This window comes from Siphateles boraxobius, unplaced genomic scaffold (assembly GCF_051911475.1).
Source record: "Siphateles boraxobius isolate OS27281-9 unplaced genomic scaffold, OSU_SipBor_1 105, whole genome shotgun sequence".
Lineage (NCBI taxonomy): Eukaryota > Metazoa > Chordata > Actinopteri > Cypriniformes > Leuciscidae > Siphateles > Siphateles boraxobius.
Window position 1 is genome coordinate 828691 of NW_027508706.1, and position 23280 is coordinate 851970.

General features: G+C 36.6%; 1 protein-coding gene across 4 annotated transcripts in view; it reads left to right on the top strand.

The window, feature by feature from the left end:
* The window catches only part of fam184ab (family with sequence similarity 184 member Ab), a 158768-nt gene that overhangs the window by 125204 nt on the left and 10284 nt on the right, over positions 1 to 23280 (top strand). For 2 of the 4 annotated variants that reach the window (XM_077247088.1, XM_077247090.1), the window contains exons 14-18: positions 5352 to 5536; positions 9115 to 9261; positions 21520 to 21637; positions 22144 to 22203; positions 22627 to 22731. In XM_077247088.1, the coding sequence (XP_077103203.1) occupies positions 5352 to 5536; positions 9115 to 9261; positions 21520 to 21637; positions 22144 to 22203; positions 22627 to 22731 (615 nt within the window). The remainder of the gene's footprint in view (positions 1 to 5351; positions 5537 to 9114; positions 9262 to 21519; positions 21638 to 22143; positions 22204 to 22626; positions 22732 to 23280) is intronic. The other 2 variants (XM_077247089.1, XM_077247091.1) reach the window with 1 other exon arrangement.

The window sequence follows — 23280 nt, forward strand, 5'->3', positions numbered from 1 at the left end:
ACGCATATGAGCGGATTGCGAAAATAGACAGGCGGCAAAACAAACACATTAATCGATGCAGACGCATCGATGCATCGAATCGTTGGCTGTATAATCGATGCATCGATACGAATCGATTAAATCGAATCGAAAATATTTGACTCGCGCACTGTTATCTGTGCGCACAGCCGCACGCAAAGAGAGAGAGAGAGAGAGAGAGAGAGAGCAAGAGAAAGAGAAAGAGAGGTGTTTCAGACAGTGCTCAAACACCGAACTGATTCCTCTTTGGTGTTTACTTGCGCTTGAACAGACACACACTCTAAATGATGTCAAAATACCCGTCTCGGCAAGTATTCTCTCGGTTATGTCATAAGTGAACAGTTGAGAAAGAAACCAGATGTGGGTCAGTGCATTCGGTCTTAGAAAACAGCAGGAATATCAGGCTGCTGTCACCGTGTCGTTAATGTTCATAAAATAAAATAAAACAGCCTAAAACAAAGATGAACCTATATTTAATTTCTATAGTGAACAAAGTGTTATAGTGAGGAGAGTAGAGAGGAGGAAAGTGATGACGACAGCTTGTAGGATGAGTGTGCCATGTAAAATGTGCCAACATCTCCAGGTGCTCCCTTGAGAACCAAACCAAGAAAGTTATGTGCATCCCGGACTATAACACTCATGTGCTGAGGCTCAGGTGTGTGTTGGGGAAAAACAAAGCCGTCTTTGTTTCCGTGACCGCTAACTGCATGTATGTGTGACGTTAATGTGCTGGAGCAGAGCTGTCAGGGGGTCTGCCTGTGACATTTCTATTTACACTACCTCAAGACTGGGACTCCAGCAGACCACAGGAGCACACAGCGGCCCGTTTCTCCTCCTGCTCATGCTCTCACACCCACACTTTCTCTCACACTTGACTTGAGGGTAGACTCTTTTCAACTGGGCCACCTAGCAACCATCCAGACACCATATAAATGCCCTGACAACGAAATTTGCAGTCAGGCTGCAAAAACGCAGTCTTAAGGACTGTTCACAACAAGAACAAAAACTATAAAAGATATCTATACTAGCATCCACACCAGAGGACGATTCAGCTGTAGTCTTGTCGTGTGCAGTGTGTGATTTTTAGCGACATCTAGTGGTGAGGTTACGAATTGCAACCAACAAAAGTTATGGTGGCCGACAGGAAAATATGTCATCGTCTGAGACAGCAGAGAGTAGCCAGTTCAGCAATGAGGTTATTGCGAATATTATTGTTACTTGTTCATCACTGTGTCAGTGTTTTATTCGCTGAACTAAGCTTGCTTCCTCGCACGAAGAGCAACATATTAACGAAACGCGTTTGTCTGTTTAAGGCCACCGTAGAAACATGTTGGGGCATTTCAATGATCGGGAACCCGTGGTGTGTGTAGACAGAAACTGCTCATTCTTAGGTAATACAAATATAACGGTTCATTTAGTAAGGTCTTTATACACCACTGAAAACTTCTTTTTCAAGGTAATGAGGAAACGCGCTCTGTAGCGCTGTGTGTTCGCTGTCGGCTACGCTAGAAACATGACCACACAATATGTCGACCTCCATAGAAGGGGGCGCCCGCGGTTATGGAGATATAAATGCCTCATTCTAAGCTAATAAAAACATAACGGTTCATTATGCAAGGTCTTTATACACCACTGAAAACATAGTTATGGATCATATATTGCATTTCTGTCAATAGATCCTCAGAAATATTACACACTGCACCTTTAAAATCATTGGAATGCGTAAATTGGCAGGACAAAACACGTCCAAATGATAAACTTTGATTCTATGATGGTTAAACTTTGCAGATAATCCACGAACCACAAGTGTGCCGAAGCATGATGCCTTGCCCATACGGATCACGGATCAACTGTGTTCTGTTGCACCCCTATTAACAGCTAATAATTAATGAACACACTTATCATCATGACAGCTATCTTACCAGACATGGAGAAATATCTACTCCAGTGAGTAAACATGTCCATGTCCCCAAAAATGTTGGCTCTCAAAACCGCTTCCCTACACATTTTCTGCGCGCATCGTTTATTTTTTACCACGCATGGGCATCTGCACACCAGTTATGTGCATCCCTGGTTAAAGTTGAGAGATTCTTAGAGACTTACAGATCTTAAAATGTTTATTGTAATGGTGCGTTCTTTTATTTATCCGTGTCGGAGTTCCGACTAGGAAGACAGACGTTGCCTAGCAACACGCACCAACACGCCCCCTTTCCTCGGATTTCCCAGCTCGGAAGTCGGATTACCGTGAGGACACTGAGCAAGAATTCCGATACGGAATCCAAGATGGCTGCGCCCTGTGACTTGTATGAATTGTTTTCATTGTTTTTGGACCGCTTTGGTTGTTTAAATGACGATTTTAATCACTCGTATTACTGCAATACCTCACCGTGTCCGTATCGCTGCCTGTGGGTATGGGAATCGGTCTTGTTATGAGTGCAATATTGAATGGTGCCTTGTTTCAAATGGGTGTTACTAACGTGGCTCGCGTTGCTAACAGAAGATAAGCTAAAACATGAAATAAAGTGAAAATTTTAGAAGTTCAAATGGCTGTGTTTTGATAAGCGCCCGGTTCTCGGCCAGTGCTACCATAGCAACAGCTTTCTGTTGGGTGTTCAGCTTTCCGACTAGAACGAAGGGTAAAGGTGATGGTACACAGGGCAACTTTTTGAGCAATGTTGCTGGGCAATCTTGACGAGCGATTGTTGCTTGGGTACTTTCCCATTGAAAATGGGCAATACATTTCTATCTGGATAATTTAGATTGGTCGTGGGCCCTATGTCTCATTTGGTTGCCCGTTGACGGCAATATTGCCCAGCAAAATTGCTCAAAAAGTTGCCCTGTGTATCATCACCTTAAGACTACCTTGTGAATCTGATGAGAGAATGACAAGTATGTTCAATGCACTTTCCTTGTCTATGAATTTATGGTTATTGGACTGCTCTGAGGTATAATATCATTGCTGAGGGAGACATGGGCAGAGCGAGAGAAACAGAGCTTGGCAAAGACTCAGAGTTTTACTATTTGGACAGATTTTCTTAGAAGTGTACGTGCTGTTTTATGCTTCATTCTCAAGATGAACCATCTGTTGGGTTTGGAGATATTAAGAAATGCTCTTTCAGGGTATTTCACGGTCATCTGGAATGGTTGTGATATATTTATAAGTATGTAAGTGAGTATACGTTAGAAATAGAATTAAAGCCGGGGATACACACAAATGTTCGCCATGTATTACATTTTCTGCTGACATTGGCATCCTTAATCATATAACATGGCCCATGGAAGCCCCTCTGGGCCACAGGTTTTCTTTGCCACACACACTGATACCGTTAGTAAGCTAATTGTTGTGTGAAATGATATTTACAGACATTTAAAGTTGTATGAGCAGATTGTAATTTGATTAAGCAAGAGCCATTAACCACATTAAAGCGGAAATTGGCTCAGTTGTATTATCCGGGACGATTTCTTCTACTTCCTGTGAACGAGGCATTTAAAAGTCAAAGTGTCAGTGGAGTGGAAAATTGTCTGAGACAAGCGGCATCTAATTAATCTAACCCGGGTTACACAGGAGTCTGACGTACAGTATACGGCTGCGTATCAACATTACAGTGTAGAGACTGCCTATGTTGCAATGAATACAGTACACTTTGTTGTAACATTGCTTTAAAATTGCTTAAAGCATCAGAGTCACAAATGTGATGTTTTGTGAAGTGATAACTATTCTAACAGCACATTAGCATAGCTAGTTGTAAATGCAAATGTCCTTGTCTTAAAGGGGTAGTTCGCCCAGAAATGAAAATTTGTCATCATTTACTCACCCTTATGTTGTTCCAAACCTGTATTGGAACTGAGTTTTTTTCTTCTTCTGTTGAACACAAAAGAAGATATTTTAAAGAATGGAAAACCAGGAAACCAGACAGTTGATAGTAGCCATTGACTTCCAGTATATTTTTCGTACTATGAAAGTCAATGGCTACCGTCAACTGTTTGATTACCAAAATGATTTAAAATATCTTATTTTGTGTTTAACAAAAGAAAGAAACTCATAAATGTTTGGAATAACTTGAGGGTGAGTAAATGATGGCAAAATTTTTTTAAAAATTGGTTAACTATCTCTTTAAAATGGATTTGGACATGTCCTATATCAGAGGTCTTGACTCTTATTTTATTTATTTTATTTTATTATAATTTTTTGTTTTAATTTATTATTTAATAATTTATTTTATTTAATGAATTTATTCCATTTCATGTTTTTATTCCATTTTATTTTGTTTATTTTACTATTTATTTCTTGAAAATAATAGCATGAATCTGTGTTTTAAACTGTTCATTTTAAAGATTTCTGGGATCTTATTCATACCCTATTTTTGGAAAGTGCTCTATATAAAGTTAGGTTCATGCATGTTTGTGGAAAGTGTCTCGGTTTGTTGGTGCAATCAAAAACAATTGCTTGTAATGGATGCATCGTGGAAAACACCTTTGTATTATTTGGTAAAATCAGGTTGAATTTATTAGTCATTTTGCCTACAGAATGTTTAGCCAATCATAACATATGTCATTTGCATATAGAAACCTTAACAGTAAGTAACAAAACACCCTGTGTTTAATTGTAAAGGTCAGAGAGAGGGCAAAAAATGGTCATGTAGAATTAAACTACGAACTTTGAAAAAAAAAACACTGAGAAATGTATTTGTTTGTTTGTTTGTTTGTTTTCTTACTGTGAAATAATGAGTCCTAAGACTGGTGGTATTTTGTTATATTCAGTATCTTATTCAAAGTCATAAATCTTCTCAGTGCTCTGAGATGTATTTCTGCAAGAGTTTCCTCACTCATTTTAAAACAGATTACTCAATTCTTACAGGGCATGTCACCAGAAACATTATATTTTATAGAAATATTATTATATTATTAAAAAAGTAACTGAATACTTAAAGTTGACGAAAGTTGTTTTTCAGTAACTTCAGAACTCAAGGCCCATTAGCTTCTGACGTCCCTCAAGAGATGAAACTGTACTGCTAAAACCTCCATGCAATGCTGTAGATCTGCTGGCGGCTCCCACCTTTTATTTATTCATATCAAAACTATTCATGTATTGGATATGGAAGGAGAAACAGAGAGAGGTGCCATCAATATTAGATCCCCACATAGTCTCAAGTGCGATGTGAAAATAGCATCTATGGAAACCCCATGTGTGTCTGAATTCAGATATTCACCACAGATGAAGCCATCGCACAATCCACACTCTTACATAACATAACACATCATGACATTCTCAAGTAAGGACAGTCTGGCTTTTATCGTGGCCTCGGTTGACCTTGAATGCTCGTGTTTTTCAGGAACGCGAGCTACTGAGTCGCATCTCAGATCTGCAGGATGAGGTCAGTCGCAGGAAGAAGCACATTGCGGATCTGGACCACGAGATCCACACCCTGAACGAGAACATCAGCACTCTGACCAAGGAGCTGGAACTCAAGGGCAAAGAGGTTTTGAAGATCCGTAGCGAGGCCAATCAGCAGATCAGGTGAGCCTTTGATTAGGGATGAGTACATTTCACCTCCCGTCTCTATACCTTGCCTCATTTAGTATACGGGTTTCTATGAATATGCAAATTATCCCCACCTCCACTCACTCACAGCAGCTCAGAGATCCACTCGTTGACGATCACACGTTGACCTGATTGGTTACAAGGTAGTTTGTGACAGAGATGTTCACAAGTCTTTCATCTGGAGTCTGAGTCAAGTCTGAAGTCTTTAAGCTTGAGTCTGAGTCAAGTCTGAAGTCTTTCATCTGGAGTCTGAGTCAAGTCTGAAGTCTTTCATCTGGAGTCTGAGTCATGTCTGAAGTCTTTCATCTGGAGTCTGAGTCAAGTCTGAAGTCTTTAAGCTGGAGTCTGAGTCAAGTCTGAAGTCTTTAAGCTTGAGTCTGAAGTCTTTAAGCTGGAGTCTGAGTCAAGTATGAAGTCTTTAAGCTGGAGTCTGAGTCAAGTCTGAAGTCTTTCATCTGGAGTCTGAGTCAAGTCTGAAGTCTTTCATCTGGAGTCTGAGTCAAGCCTGAAGTCTTTCATCTGGAGTCTGAGTCAAGCCTGAAGTCTTTAAGCTGGAATCTGAGTCAAGTCTTAAGTCTTTAAGCTTGAGTCTGAAGTCTTTAAGCTGGAGTCTGAGTCAAGTCTGAAGTCTTTAAGCTGGAGTCTGAAGTCTTTAAGCTGGAGTCTGAGTCAAGTATGAAGTCTTTAAGCTGGAGTCTGAGTCAAGTCTGAAGTCTTTCATCTGGAGTCTGAGTCAAGTCTGAAGTCTTTCATCTGGAGTCTGAGTCAAGCCAGAAGTCTTTCATCTGGAGTCTGAGTCAAGTCTGAAGTCTTTAAGCTGGAATCTGAGTCAAGTCTTAAGTCTTTAAGCTTGAGTCTGAGTCAAGTCTGAAGTCTTTAAGCTTGAATCTGAGTCAAGTCTGAAGTCTTTAAGCTGGAGTCTGAAGTCTTTAAGCTGGAGTCTGAGTCAAGTCTGAAGTCTTTAAGCTGGAGTCTGAGTCAAGTCTGAAGTCTTTAAGCTGGAGTCTGAGTCAAGTCTGAAGTCTTTAAGCTGGAGTCTGAGTCAAGTCTGAAGTCTATTAAAATGTGACTCGAGTGCAACTTGAGTCCGAGTCTCTAACTCGAGTGCCCATCTCTGGCTAATGACGTCAGAAACACCAGCGATTTCAAACTGTGTATTTGAGACGGTCTTTGGTTCAGTTTTAAGAATAAAATACTCAGCAATGGTGTTGACTTGAATTTGCACATGGTTTGTCGTAAAACATATTAAAACACCACATATACATATAAACAACATTAAAAACTTGATTTTCACCAGAGGGTCTTTAAAAATAAAGGTTCTTTATTTGCATCTAAGGTTCCATGAAGAACCATTAATATTAATGGAGCCTTTCCATTCCACTAAAGGTTCTTTTTAGTGGACGAATGTTCTTTAGATTATTAAAATGGTTATTTTAAGAACTGCGGTTCTTCTATGGCATTGCTGCAAAAAAAAGTGTAACCTTTATTTTTAAGAGTGGAGACCATTGGCAATCTTTAAACAACTAATGTTACATTCTCCTTTGGTTGTATGTGACAAGAGTCATTGTTGATGATGAAAGAGATGGAAATTCAATTATTTTCAACCAGAATGAAAGAAAAAAAGCACACCAGGTTCTCGACTAGAAAGTCAGGATTTGTCTGTCATTTTACTCGCATTTCTTTTGTTGTTGTCAGGCTCTTTTGATGGTGTTTAGTCTTTTGTAGTTGTTTAAAGAAGGAAAAAACAGATTTTTTAAAAAGAGAAAACCTGAACTCATCACAGCCATTTTTATTCAAGGGGTGTTACTAACATTTCACTCTTTTATTAATAAGTAAAAAAGGCATTTAATTAAAAATAGCAGCTGTTTTGAGATGATGTGATTGTTTAGTAACTCGCATCATAATGCAAGATCTCATTTCAATTTTAATTATGTAACACTGACATATCCAGGTCCCGAGATAAAAACGGCAAATTAATTGCGGCGCCGTTTCCCAAGGGCGTATCATTTACCGAGAGGGGATCCTGCTTTATTGCTCTTCATGTGAAGCCATCACAGTGTGTGACTATTGTAGAGAGTGTGTTTTGGAAAAAGTTCTATGGCAAAGAAATTACAATATGGAAGATAAACATGTCCTAAATAAAAATCAATAGTACGTAGCAGGAAGTGTGTTGTCTTTTGAAAATGGCTGCTGCTTTCACAGTGCTTTGTAAATGTTATTTACTCAGACTAAACATTTTTATCAGAGTAAATAAATAAAAACTGATCTGGATGAAAGTTTAATATAACAGAGGAATCAAAGGAAGTGATCCGTGTGCCAATAAATCTCAACCGTGACTGTGCACGTTTTCAGCGGCTTTGATTGCATTTTTCGTTAATAAAGCCTTGAAGCAAACCGACCAGCTCTGAGATGAACGACAATATTACAATCTTTGATTTAAAGGGGGAAAATATTTGAAAATCGGATAAAATACAGTTTACTTTATCTTTTGAGGGAATGAATTACAACAGTTTTAAACATCCTTTAAAAAGACTTCTGTCTAAGACAAGAATATATATATTGAATTAAGTTTTTTTTTTTTCCACTGGCAAATGTAGTGAGATTTATGTTTAAAAAAAGAAAACATATAAATGGGTTATGAAAAATAACAGCAATTTAAGATATGTTCTCGTAAAAGTAGTCTTAATATCTTTATATAAATTGAATATACAGCACAGTATTAATACTTGTATTCAAGAAGGATGCATTACAAAGTGACAGTGAAGACATTTATAATGTTACAGAATATTTCTATTTCAAATAAATGCTGTTGTTTTTGTACTCATCAATTCTAATTGATTCATTTATTCAGAATAATTATAAAAAAGAAAATTGCGGTATCACGGTTTCCCCAAAAACATTATAGGCAACACTGATAATAATAAGAAATATTTCTTAAAGCACCAAATCAGTATATTCAAATTATTTGCACTATAACTGTTTTACTGTATTTTTGATCAAATAAATACAGTCTTGGTGAGCATAAGAGACTTTTTACCAACCTTTAAAATTTTAAACTGTAATGTAAATAAATACATTTTTAAAAATGTAATTTATATTTAATAGTAATTGTGTATTGTTTTATTGATGATTAGATATGTTACTGGAAACCAAAACGTAAATATAGAATTATAGATTAAGAAAAGTTTTGTTTGTTGTTGTTTTATCATGTAGTCATACAATAAACTATTATGAATCTGAATCTAGTCTGTAACAATGGTACACATTCAAACTATGTATTTTAGACTTCTAATCAGTGACAATCATATGCATTTAATTAACAATATAATGTATTGTTGTCTTTACTAGTTCCATTCTGAGACTCTTTAAGACAAAGAGTCTTTTTTTAATCTAAAATCTCTGTGGAGAAAATGATTGAGACTTTTACTTCCAAAACCTTCCTGTTGTGCACAAATGTTCTGTAATTCAGGCCTTAAGCTGCAGCGCTGGGTTAGAGTGAGTTTTGGAGGATCATTGAGAGTGTGTCATGTGTGTGTATATGTGTGTGTTCTCAGAGCTCATGAGCAGGACCTGTGTAAGAAACATGAGCGGGAGATGGCCGAGCTGAACGCTCTCCACCACAGAGAAACACAGAACATGCTGTCGGACTTCAACAAGGCCCAGGAGCTGCTGAAGGACAAGATCCAAGCCCTGCAGATCCTGTGAGTCGATGTTTGTGTGTAATATACAGCATGTGTATTTTGGGGGATTGAAGTTGTTTGGTGACAGATTCTATGAACAGCTAAAATGCTAACTAAAGGACACCAGACTATAATGTGGACTCGAAGAGAAGATGAGGACAGTGTTTCTGAGATACTGGAAGGCAGAAAGACAAGATATCTAGAAATGTACCTAGTGAGAACAGAACAGATGACCCTGTCAAGACAGTTCAGATAAGTCAAGCAAATGCCTTTAGCTATAAAACATGCTTTTTAAAACAAGTTTTATTTAACGAGTAATGAGGTATAATGAGCTGGAAAGAAAATACTGACATCTCTCTCTTTTCATACAGATTACATAAACTGAGAATATTTGTTTTTTTATATAAATTACTTCATTTAAAAGAAGAGAATTTCAGCTTCATAAAGAGAAATCTCTCGTATCTCTGTGACAAGTATTGACTTGCAAGAGTTGCATTTTTCGGACGCGTTTCAGAATGGACCTCACTGACGAGAGAAGGTAAAACGCGCATCATGTTTATTTTTCTTTATTTGACGAAAAGCACAACACTTTGTTTTTATTGTGAGTACCCACAAAAAAATAGACACTTAACAGGATGTAATGACATACAGCACTTATATGTAAGATCAAAATCAACAGAGTAATTTTAGTCTCTTTTGCACTGATAAGGAAAAAAGTGAGCTGGTATTGCCGGCGATACCGCCGACCCCAGAGGGTTAAAGGAACAGTATATCAGTTTCGCCGCTAGAGGTCGCTTTTTCAAAACAATAACAAAGACGCTGTGAATGAGCATGGAATCATGGGAGTTGTTGTCTTCACCACCAAAGCAATCTGACTGGCAGAAATAATGTTCATTTATGAGCTTATTTTTAAAGTTTAATGAACGTCTCTGTGGTATGAAGCAGGCAGGGCAGAGAGCCTGGGACGTTTTACGTTGCTGTTTTTATTATGCTGCTTATGTTTATTTTACGATTATAGTTACGTTTAATGTCCGCCTGCTTCTTGTCTGAACTTGAAGCTTGTTACAGTTTCGTTTCATCACTTAAATTCACATTATTTTATTTCAGTATAATGAAATAGCCACAAGTGCTGAATTACTACCCATACTGGTCAGTTTATTTGACAAGTTAAAATTATGGGGTAACACAGCAGTGTTTTACTTGGTCAGAACAATCATACTAACGTTACTCTGTGCGTTCGCTCGCTGACTAGTATGAGACACTTGTTGCACATCGCAGTACGCTAGATCGATATCAGAATAGCAGAATAATAAAAGCTGTATGACTTGTGTTGCTAAATGGCATGCAGTTAATTTAAAATATATTGTATGGTGGAGAAAATGCTGTATTACTGTTACTACAAATGAAGCTCTTTCTGATTTTGCTATGTTAGCCACTTTACAAAATAGCATGGTAAAAAACATTCCTCGCGGTAAGTCTAGAAAACAAAAGATTCAAACAATAAGACTAACCCGATAAAGGTGTCCAAACAGTTGCTCACCTGTCTAATAAAACCATAATATATCAAAGCGCCTTTTGGTGTTTCCATGTTTTCTACGGAAGTAAAAGTGGAAATCGAGGGTAATGCGGATATGACATCATTTACCGGTGACGCAATGACACAGGCTGTCACACTGGTTAAAATAGCTGATTTTTCATATTGGACACATTTGGTGATAATGTAAGTACACAAGTCATCAAAATATACATTGTTCTCTTGGTTTTTGGATATTTTAATCAAAAAATCTTACATATTTTGCCTTTAAAATAACCTTTTTTTTTATTTGTGTGAAGAACATTCTAAAGTTCTTGTGCAGTGGAAAGAATCCATAGATGTTAAAGGTTCTTCATGGAAACATAAATGACAATAAAGAACCTATGTTTAAGAGTTCAGCCACCTGAATTCTCAGTATCATTTGATGAATTATTGCCACTTTGATTCTATTGTTTGCGCTAAGAATGACAATGATACACAGAGTTTATATAATAAAACGATTTTATGAATTTGAGTCGTGTGTGTGTGTGTGTGTGTGTGTGTGTGTGTGTGTGTGTGTGTGTGTGTGTGTGTGTGTGTGTGTGTGTGTATGTGTATAAATATAGAAAGTTGGCAGGGTTGTAGGAGAACTCTTTGACTGTAGATATTGTTGTCAGAGTTGACCTAATTTGAGTGTGTACTTGAACAAGACAAATCCTACTATTAAACATCTTGCCGTGTGGTAAAAAAATAGTTAATCTGACTCCCTGAATGCGCTCAGTGTTATCATTTCCCAATTATAATAAATAATTTAGATTCTGGAAATGTGTTTAATAACATGAAAAGGCCCTACACACCATACAAAATACAAGGGAAACATAGATTTGAATCAACAAACACAACATTATGAACAAACACAACATTCCTCATGCAAAATATCTGAGGTTCATTTAAATCCAAGTGTTTTTAATTGATAATTCATGTTTGTGAGACAAAAGCTATGAAGGACTGATCTTAAACAAATAGTTTACCCAAAAAGGAAGATTCTATCATTTATTAATTTCCCGCTTTTTTATATATATTTAAATGCAGACAGATGCGGTCAAGTGCCATAACACCATAAAAGTTGTCCAGATTAGCTTTATTCCAGATATTCTGAGATCATATGTGAGATTTAAAAAAAAAAGAAGCCATTATTACAGTAAATGCCAAATGTCATTAGTTGGCATCTGTCTATGTGGTTTCTGATCCTGATGTACCAAGTTAGAATATGTTGAAGCACAAACTAGATTTCAAATTAAACAAATTAGACAAATTAAATTTCAGTCTGATCTTCAGAATTCAAAATTGTTCAAATCTGTATGATTCCCATCCTTAGTTGTATTGAATCCTCTTAGCGATTCTTTTGGTACTTAATAAATAAACAAAATATTAATAGAATAAATATTTGGGAAAACAAAATTCAATTTCACTGCCAAAATGGGATAATTTGAATTAGTAGTTTTAAAATCTTTTTTTTTTTTGACTGTCTCTTTTGATTAACTAAAAAAAAACATTTCATTAGTCATTTGTTCAGAGATGAGCATGTCCTAAATAAAAATCAATAGTACGTAGCAGGAAGTGTGTTGTCTTTTGAAAATGGCTGCTGCTTTCACAGTGCTTTGTAAATGTTATTTACTCAGACTAAACATTTGTATCAGAGTAAATAAATAAACACTGATCTGGATGAAAGTTTAATATAACAGAGGAATCAAAGGAAGTGATCTCGACTCTGACCACATACTTTTTCAGCGGCCTTGCTTCCATTTTTCTTATTCATTTTGTTCATAGAGATTTCAAGAAATTCTTTAATAAAGAGCTCGAGGTCTTGAAGCAAACCGACCAGCTCTGAGATGAACGACAATATTACAACCTTTGATTTAAAGGGGGAAAATATTTGAAAATCGGATAAAAGACAGTAACATTATTTTTTGAGGGAATTACTTTCACTGCGTAAGATATTTTTTCAAACTACTCCAAACTGATTTAAACATTTAATAGGCAAATAGTTTAATATGATAAAGTGAGGTTCATGTCTAAAACCAGAAGAAAAATGTATGAATGAAAAGTCTTGCTACACTGGTGGCTGAATATGTATAGCTATCAAATGACTTTAGAATACTTGGATATATTTTGCACATATCATTTGGACTACTTTCATGCTATTTTAATGGTTTACTTTTGTCTCTTTTTTTGGGGTCATTTTGGAGCTTGACAGCTTCGTTCACTTGCATTGTGTACTAAAGATCTCCTGTTTGGTTCGTCAAAAGAAAATCACTCATAGGTTTTAAATGACATGACTGAGTGAAGGATTTTAAGGTGAATTATTCCTTTAAATGATGTTTTGAACGTTTGCCTGGTGCAAGTATTTTTAGTGTGAGAAGCAGTCAATCTGTGACTGAACAGAATGGGGTCTCGTGTGAAGCAGAACTTGTTTCCCTCAGCGTTTCCTAAGCGTGCCGTCTCCAGGTGTCCCTGAAGAGCAGAGATACACTGCCAGCTAATTAAACACTACACAAACCTATTGAAATGACAGTCCTGTCCTCTGTGCAATTAATTATTATGACAGCTGAGTTTCCCCAAACCGAGTCCTCCAACTAGTTTTAAATTTCAACCTATTTGTGCAGTGATCCTCCTGTGCGGCGCATGGGCTTCACTACTTAACCCGCTCGAGTGCACTCTGTAGGCTGCATGCATCGGGCTTTGCTGCTGTCATTTTAAATGGACAAATAGGCTTGATGATAACTTTATTTACTCAGAAAGGCCCATTGAGTGAACTGCTATTATGAGTCTGTATACAGTAAATATTATAGTTTGAATTATATAAAGGTTTAGATGAGCAGATAGATACCCTAGTGAAAAAAAAACCTATACCAATGTGTATTTATATCGCTTTTTGAGACTTACTAATATAATTAAACTTTATTTGGCATACTTCTTTATTGCACAATGCACATTTCTTAATTTTAACCCTAAAATGTGTTGTAATATCACTAAGGGTATTTATATTAAGTACATAAATATGTAAATGTATTTGCTGTATACTTAAAATAAATATTTCAAATATATTGTATATTTATGTACTTAATATAAATACCCTGAGTGATATTACAATACATTTTAGGGTTACAATTAAGAAATGTGCATTGTGCAATAAAGAAGTATGCCAACTAAAGTTTAATTATAGTATAGTACAGTATATATTTTTTTCAATAGGGTAGATGGATGGATGCATGCATGGATGGATGGATGGATGGATGCATGGATGGATGGATGGATGCATGGATGGATGCATGGATGGATGGATGGATTCATGGATGGATGGATGGATGGATGGATGGATGCATGGATGGATGGGTGCATGGTGGATGGATGCATGGTGGATGGATGGATGCATGGATGGATGGATGGATGGATGCATGGATGGATGGATGGATGGATGGATGCATGAATGGATGCATGGATGCATGGTGGATGGATGGATGCATGGATGGATGCATGGATGGATGGATGGATGGATGGATGCATGGATGGATGGATGCATGGATGGATGCATGGATGGATGCATGGATGGATGCATGGTGGATGGATGCATGGATGGATGGATGCATGAATAGATGCATGGATGGATGCATGGATGGATGCATGGTGGATGGATGGATGCATGGATGGATGGATGCATGGATGGATGCATGGATGGATGGATGGATGGATGGATGCATGGATGGATGCATGGATGGATGGATGCATGGATGGATGCGTGGATGGATGCATGGATGGATGGATGGATGGATGGATGGATGGATGGATGGATGGATGCATGGTGGATGCATGGATGGATGGATGCATGGATGGATGCATGGATGGATGCATGGATGCATGGATGGATGCATGGATGGATGCATGGATGGATGGATGGATGGATGCATGGATGGATGGATGCATGGATGGATGGATGGATGGATGCATGGATGGATGGATGCATGGATGGATGCATGGATGGATGGATGGATGCATGGTGGATGGATGGATGCATGGATGGATGGATGCATGGATGGATGCATGGATGGATGCATGGATGCATGGATGGATGCATGGATGGATGCATGGATGGATGGATGGATGGATGGATGCATGGATGGATGGATGCATGGATGGATGCATGGATGGATGGATGCATGGATGGATGGATGGATGGATGGATGCATGGATGGATGCATGGATGGATGGATGGATGGATGGATGGATGGATGGATGGATGGATGGATGGATGCATGGATGGATGGATGCATGGATGCATGGATGGATGCATGGATGGATGCATGGATGGATGGATGGATGGATGGATGCATGGATGGATGGATGCATGGATGGATGCATGGATGGATGGATGCATGGATGGATGCATGGATGGATGGATGGATGGATGGATGGATGGATGCATGGATGGATGGATGCATGGATGGATGCATGGATGGATGGATGCATGGATGGATGGATGGATGGATGGATGGATGGATGGATGGATGGATGCATGGATGGATGGATGCATGGATGGATGGATGGATTCATGGATGGATGGATGGATAGACTGATGGACTGATTTGTGAAGTCGTAAAGGCTTCATTAAAAGTAGCTAGTTGTAAAGTATTTGTAAAGGGAAGGTTTGATATGAAAACAGCCATCAATCTTAATAACACCGTATTCCTCTGGGAAGAGTCACATTGCATGTTCATTAAAGATTCAGCATTTTGAAACATACAAAAATGCAGAAACACAAAGATATCGATTTCTCAATGACACTTATAATCAAAGAATTCCTGATGATAGAATGATTGAGCGACGGGTATTCAAAAGTTCTGATGATTTTAACTATCACACTAATCCAATGAGAAGTAGAGAAAAATTAAGTGTAGAGGCCAATATCATCATGAGGATCTGATCAATGGTGTTTGTTTAATTTTGTGTTAAAAGCGCAAAGCCATCAGCTTTGCTTTCTAACTGAGCTGAAAGTGTCAGAATAGTCAAATTTCACTCTCAGTAATGAGACACAGCTCAAACAGACGACAGACTGACTGTAAACAGTCTGGAGACAGGGTTGGTAGCTCAGTTTCTAAACCATGTGAGTTGTTTTGCTGCCAAGTGACCGATTTGAAGTGCTCTACATAGTTAGCAACTCCACAGCCCACACAAATAGCACTCTGCATGCTATTTCCGGCGATAGTTTTCATTAGCTTGTTGCTAAGCTAATGCTGCCATAGTCAAATAAGCATAAAAGCACATAAAACACATAAATAATTGGGTAAAATAGTCGATTCTTGATATTTTTTATGAGTTGGTATATCTACATTTCTCCAGCTCAGTCCACCATCTTGAACTGTAGAAAAAAAAGGTTAAATGCTAATAATAAAATGCATTTATGCATTTAGACATTGTTAACTCTTCGGGGTCTCCGATCACGCCGGCGTGATCAAGTCACATGACCAGTTTAAGACGTCAAAACATAAAACCAAAGTCACGTTGAGCGCTGCTGTCCACTTCTGTTGAAAGTGCTGGCTTGAAATTCTATTTAACTTTTTGTTTTGTGTTGATAGACCAAGTAAAAACGGAGATATGATTGACGCGTTCGTAAAAGAACGGGGATGTGACAGGCGTTGCATTTATTCTAATAACTTTGTCGGTTTTTGTCATAAAACAAAACGGAGAAAAATGTGTGAATCTGCTGACTCTGCTCTTCAGGCTGCACGTTTGAGGGAATGGAGGAGGAGCCAACTGAGCAAAGAAGCGAAATTGAAAGGCAGGAGATTTACAGAGTAGACAAAGAGAGACATATATACGTTATATATATATAGAGAGAGATATTATTGCTAGTTTTTGGAAGAGTTTGAGTAGATTTTGAGAGTAGTTTAGGAGTAGTGTAGATAGTTTAGGAGTAGTTTAGGAGTAGTGTAGATAGTTTAGGAGTAGTTTAGGTGTAGTGTAGATAGTTTAGGAGTAGTGTAGATAGTTTAGGAGTAGTGTAGGAGTAGTGTAGATAGTTTAGGAGTAGTGTAGGAGTAGTGTAGATAGTTTAGGAGTAGTTTAGGTGTAGTGTAGATAGTTTAGGAGTAGTTTAGGAGTAGTGTAGATAGTTTAGGTAGTTTAGGTGTAGTGTAGATTAGGTAGTTTAGGTGTAGTGTGGATAGTTTAGATAGTTTAGGTGTAGTGTAGATAGTTTAGGTAGTTTAGTTGTACTGTAGATAGTTTAGGTAGTTTAGGAGTAGTTTAGGAGTACTGTAGATAGTTTAGGTAGTTTAGGTGTAGTGTAGATAGTTTAGGTAGTTTAAGTTTAGTTTAGGAGTACTGTAGATAGTTTAGGTAGTTTAGGAGTAGTGTAGATAGTTTAGGTAGTTTAAGTTTAGTTTAGGAGTACTGTAGATAGTTTAGGTAGTTTAGGTGTAGTGTAGATAGTTTAGGTAGTTTAAGTTTAGTTTAGTTGTACTGTAGATAGTTTAGGTAGTTTAGGAGTAGTTTAGGAGTAGTGTAGATAGTTTAGGTAGTTTAGGTGTAGTGTAGATAGTTTAGGTAGTTTAGGAGTACTGTAGATAGTTTAGGTAGTTTAGGAGTACTGTAGATAGTTTAGGTAGTTTAGGAGTACTGTAGATAGTTTAGGTAGTTTAGGTGTAGTGTAGATAGTTTAGGTAGTTTAGGAGTACTGTAGATAGTTTAGGTGTAGTGTAGATAGTTTAGGAGTAGTTTAGGAGTAGTGTAGATAGTTTAGGTGTAGTGTAGATAGTTTAGGTAGTTTAGGTGTAGTGTAGATAGTTTAGGTAGTTTAGGAGTAGTTTAGGAGTACTGTAGATAGTTTAGGTAGTTTAGATGTTGTGTAGATAGTTTAGGAGTACTGTAGATAGTTTAGGTAGTTTAGGTGTAGTGTAGATAGTTTAGGAGTACTGTAGATAGTTTAGGTAGTTTAGGTGTAGTGTAGATAGTTTAGGAGTAGTTTAGGAGTACTGTAGATAGTTTAGGTAGTTTAGGTGTAGTGTAGATAGTTTAGGAGTAGTTTAGGAGTACTGTAGATAGTTTAGGTAGTTTAGGAGTACTGTAGATAGTTTAGGAGTAGGTTAGGTGTAGTGTAGATAGTTTAGGTAGTTTAGGAGTACTGTAGATAGTTAAGGTAGTTTAGGAGTACTGTAGATAGTTTAGGTAGTTTAGGTGTAGTGTAGATAGTTTAGGTAGTTTAGGAGTACTGTAGATAATTTAGGTAGTTTAGGTGTAGTGTAGATAGTTTAGGTAGTTTAGGTGTAGTGTAGATAGTTTAGGTAGTTTAGGAGTACTGTAGATAATTTAGGTAGTTTAGGTGTAGTGTAGATAGTTTAGGTAGTTTAGGAGTACTGTAGATAGTTTAGGAGTAGGTTAGGTGTAGTGTAGATAGTTTAGGTAGTTTAGGAGTACTGTAGATAGTTAAGGTAGTTTAGGAGTACTGTAGATAGTTTAGGTAGTTTAGGAGTACTGTAGATAGTTTAGGTAGTTTAGGTGTAGTGTAGATAGTTTAGGTAGTTTAGGAGTACTGTAGATAATTTAGGTAGTTTAGGTGTAGTGTAGATAGTTTAGGTAGTTTAGGTGTAGTGTAGATAGTTTAGGTAGTTTAGGAGTACTGTAGATAATTTAGGTAGTTTAGGTGTAGTGTAGATAGTTTAGGTAGTTTAGGAGTACTGTAGATAGTTTAGGAGTAGGTTAGGTGTAGTGTAGATAGTTTAGGTAGTTTAGGAGTACTGTAGATAGTTTAGGAGTAGGTTAGGTGTAGTGTAGATAGTTTAGGTAGTTTAGGAGTACTGTAGATAATTTAGGTAGTTTAGGTGTAGTGTAGACAGTTTAGGTAGTTTAGGTGTAGTGTAGATAGTTTAGGTAGTTTAGGTGTAGTGTAGATAGTTTAGGTAGTTTAGGTGTAGTGTAGATAGTTTAGGTAGTTTAGGTGTAGTGTAGATAGTTTAGGAGTAGTTTAGGAGTACTGTAGATAGTTAAGGTAGTTTAGGAGTACTGTAGATAGTTTAGGTAGTTTAGGAGTACTGTAGATAGTTTAGGTAGTTTAGGTGTAGTGTAGATAGTTTAGGTAGTTTAGGAGTACTGTAGATAATTTAGGTAGTTTAGGTGTAGTGTAGATAGTTTAGGTAGTTTAGGTGTAGTGTAGATAGTTTAGGTAGTTTAGGAGTACTGTAGATAATTTAGGTAGTTTAGGTGTAGTGTAGATAGTTTAGGTAGTTTAGGAGTACTGTATATAGTTTAGGAGTAGGTTAGGTGTAGTGTAGATAGTTTAGGTAGTTTAGGAGTACTGTAGATAGTTAAGGTAGTTTAGGAGTACTGTAGATAGTTTAGGTAGTTTAGGAGTACTGTAGATAGTTTAGGTAGTTTAGGTGTAGTGTAGATAGTTTAGGCAGTTTAGGAGTACTGTAGATAATTTAGGTAGTTTAGGTGTAGTGTAGATAGTTTAGGTAGTTTAGGTGTAGTGTAGATAGTTTAGGTAGTTTAGGAGTACTGTAGATAGTTTAGGTAGTTTAGGAGTACTGTAGATAGTTTAGGTAGTTTAGGAGTAGTGTAGATAGTTTAGGTAGTTTAGGTGTAGTGTAGATAGTTTAGGTAGTTTAGGTGTAGTGTAGATAGTTTAGGTAGTTTAGGAGTAGTGTAGATAGTTTAGGTAGTTTAGGAGTAGTGTAGATAGTTTAGGTAGTTTAGGAGTACTGTAGATAGTTTAGGTAGTTTAGGAGTACTGTAGATAGTTTAGGTAGTTTAGGTGTAGTGTAGATAGTTTAGGTAGTTTAGGTGTAGTGTAGATAGTTTAGGTAGTTTAGGTGTAGTGTAGACAGTTTAGGTAGTTTAGGTGTAGTGTAGATAGTTTAGGTAGTTTAGGTGTAGTGTAGATAGTTTAGGTAGTTTAGGTGTAGTGTAGATAGTTTAGGTAGTTTAGGAGTAGTGTAGATAGTTTAGGTAGTTTAGGAGTACTGTAGATAGTTTAGGTAGTTTAGGAGTACTGTAGATAGTTTAGGTAGTTTAGGTGTATTGTAGATAGTTTAGCACTATAAAATTATGATAGTGAAACACACACCCTTGCCACTAACAATAATAATACAAACAAATATTATATTTAAAAAATATTTGACGGCGAAGTGGTAGGCGGAGTTTCCTTTGCAGCGCCTCATTTAACGGTTCTGGTACGCGTAGTGCGCAGCAGTTCGCGCGAGTCTCTTCAAACGAGCAGAAGGTAACGTTTAAGCTAATACGGAAAATTACATTTATCCTACCATCACCATGCTACTCTGAATGTTGCTTTAGCATGCGAGTTATTCTTAACTACAATATAAAAGTAGCCTATCACTCGATTTCAGACGCATTCTGAGTGACAATGTCATTCGTTTTTATCCAAGGAATAAAAGTGCAAGGGGAAATACATCTAACAGTTAGTTTCAATGAAATCTGAAGTCCATGTCCAACTCTAAATTGTGAGGAACTTATATCTGTGATTTCATAGTAACGCTTTACAATAAGGTTCATTTGTTCATTACTCATGTATGAACTAACATGAACTAACCATGAGCAACACATTTGTTACTGTAGGCTATATCTTAGTTAATACTACAACTGTTAATTGTTTATTCATGTTCTGTCACAGTCAGTGCATTAACTAAAGATAACAAATACAACTTTTGATTTTAATGTTTTAGTAAATCCTGAAATTAATATTAGCTAAGATTAATAAATGCTGAAGTGCAGTTCATTAGCTAATGTTAACTAATGAAACCTTATTGTAAAGTGTCATGATTCATGATAGCTAACACTGTCTTTCACACATATAATACATACATTACATTTACAACATCAACAAAATTAAAAATGAATTTTGCATAATTACCTTCTTGATTCTCACTGTTTTGTTTGGTTAAGTAAATAATATTTAGTAATATTATCATAATTTCCCTATTTTCATTTGATGTGTTATGTATTCTAATAATTGTATCAACATATTTTCATAGAATGCCAAGGAAAGAAAGAACAAAAACAAATAAAATCAAGAAGTAAACGTTTTTTTTTATTTAGTGCCCTTTTTGGTCCCTCCGCCCCTGCCCCTGAGGAGGTCTGTGCACGCCACTGCTGTATATAGTTTGAATTTATCTCAATTTTATCTTTTTTATGTTGTATTTGCACTATTTGGGAACCCTCATACTCTGGGAATGCAAGGCCTTAAATATAGCTCTCTGTATAGCACAATTTTCTTTTTAAAAGTGGCAAAGCTAAAAAAGAAAAAAAGCCTATGGCTAAACCCGCTTTTTTTTGTAAATCTTTTTTTTTTTTGTATATAGCTTGATTATATCTGAATTTTACCTGTATATGTTGACATTTACAACTTGTGTTTGCATTTTAAACCTTTTAAAATTCTTCATTGAGCATGTTTGTGCTTTTTGTAGTAGAAAGGCTATAATTTTTCTATTCGGGTTTTGTGTTTTTTGTGTGATTTTGGGTCCAGTATGTCGATACAGTAAATCAAAGTGAAAAACTAATTGTCTGGTCATATAGGTGATGTTGTGCTGAAAAGAATAATACCAAACATTTGGTCTGGTAAACATTTGTTTATGTCGCAAAATAAAAAAAAGTACTCAAAAACGGCCAAAATAGCCCACGACCCCGAAGAGTTAACCACTCATTTCAAGGTTGAAGAGAAACCCTCATCTTAAAGACGTGTCTTTGCTCCTCAGGTTGGAGGGGACAGAAGACAAATTCCGTAACAGAGAGAGCAGGCCTGAAGATCTGCAGACGATAGCCGAACTGAAGGACATGGTGGCCGAGAGAGAGTCTTTGGTCAAGAAACTGGTGGTAAGAGCACTTTAAGAAGTGTGACTTGCTCCTTCACAGTATCTCAGGTTTATTGTGAAATTTCTCAGCTGTGAATCTTGTTACACAAGATGAAATATCCCACCGGTGCACGGTTCTGCTGAGATTAGCAGATCTATTACAGGACAAACAAACCTGCTGAAAAGACCAGCTTAATCCTGCTCTATACACAGCGACAACCGCATTCACGAGATGCTTTCCTAAAGCAGTGTTCTTAGACGTTTGACATCCATGTTTCTTGTATCTTTCTGATTTAGGCTGCAATAAAATCACACTAGCACCTGATAGAATTGCAGCAGCTGTGCTGGTCTTTTCAACAGAGAATGCATTGAAATTAAAACTTTTTAATTCACTGATGCATTATCACAAATAAAGTTGATTAATTAGCTGAACTGAAGCAAAGCTGAAATGAAAATAACATGGATATGATTTTATATTGAAGAATATATGACTTTTATAGTTATATTTTTCTTTGTTTTATGTGACAGAGTGGAAATGTGATATTTGATGAAAGTCAAGAAAGAAAAAAAACAGTATCAATGTCAAATGTGAGTTAAATGATGATGTCACGTCATTATGTATTAATGTAATGAGAGTTTTTAATTATTTTGAGGAACATTAGTGGTAGGGAGAACATACATAATTAACATATTGTTTATATTTACATTTATGAATTTATATTATAATGTTAAACGTGAAAACCAATTCACATTTTAATATGGCAAGGTTTTGATGTTTAAATTTTGTATTAAAATTGCAATAGAATTTCTATAACTGTGTCATGTAAAATGTATATACAAAAATTATAAATATATTAAACAATTTTAAAAAAGTATGACTAGTATTTTTAATAGAAGCTTATAATTCATATATTTAAGCTTGCAAAACAATTTTTGTGTTTAGTGCACTTCATGTTCTGTAGACAAATGGTGTTCCATGAAAATCGTGAGAGCATCTACTTTTCTTTACAGGATGACAAGAAGTTCTACCAGCTGGAGCTTGTAAACAGAGAGACCAACTTCAACAAAATCTTCAACACAAACCCCAATGTTGGTGTCATTAACCCTCTTGTCAAGGTAGGATTTCTTTTCCGTACTCTACTATGCCCTTGTGTGTGGAGCTGGATTTAGTTTGAGTAAGACATACTGTAGTTGCTTTTCCAAAACCTAGTGATCTGATTAGGCTCTGTTTTAGTTTGGATGCTGGCTGTTTGCATGGGATACACACTTATGATAAAAATAGCTTGGCAGAGCACAAAGAAATCAAACATATTGCATGTTTATAGGTGCATACATTCTCTCTACATTGTTTCTAATGTATAGAGAGTAGACATTGAGGCAGCTCACTAAGTTTTGGAAATGATGTTGTAGGATCAATGCATTTCTCAATGGGACTTGATAGTTCTTCTTGAATGTCATTTCTTACACTGTATCCTAGCCAGGCATGACTCAAAAAGCGATAAATTACATATTACAAATTACATAAATTACAAATCTGAGTTCCCAACCAGTGATCAATTGCTTCCACAGTGAAATCTCATTGGTTCAAAGTATATTAAAATCAAATATACTTTGATTACTGTGAAAATGACTTAAGCAGAAGTGTTGTACGTGGTTAGGATGCAG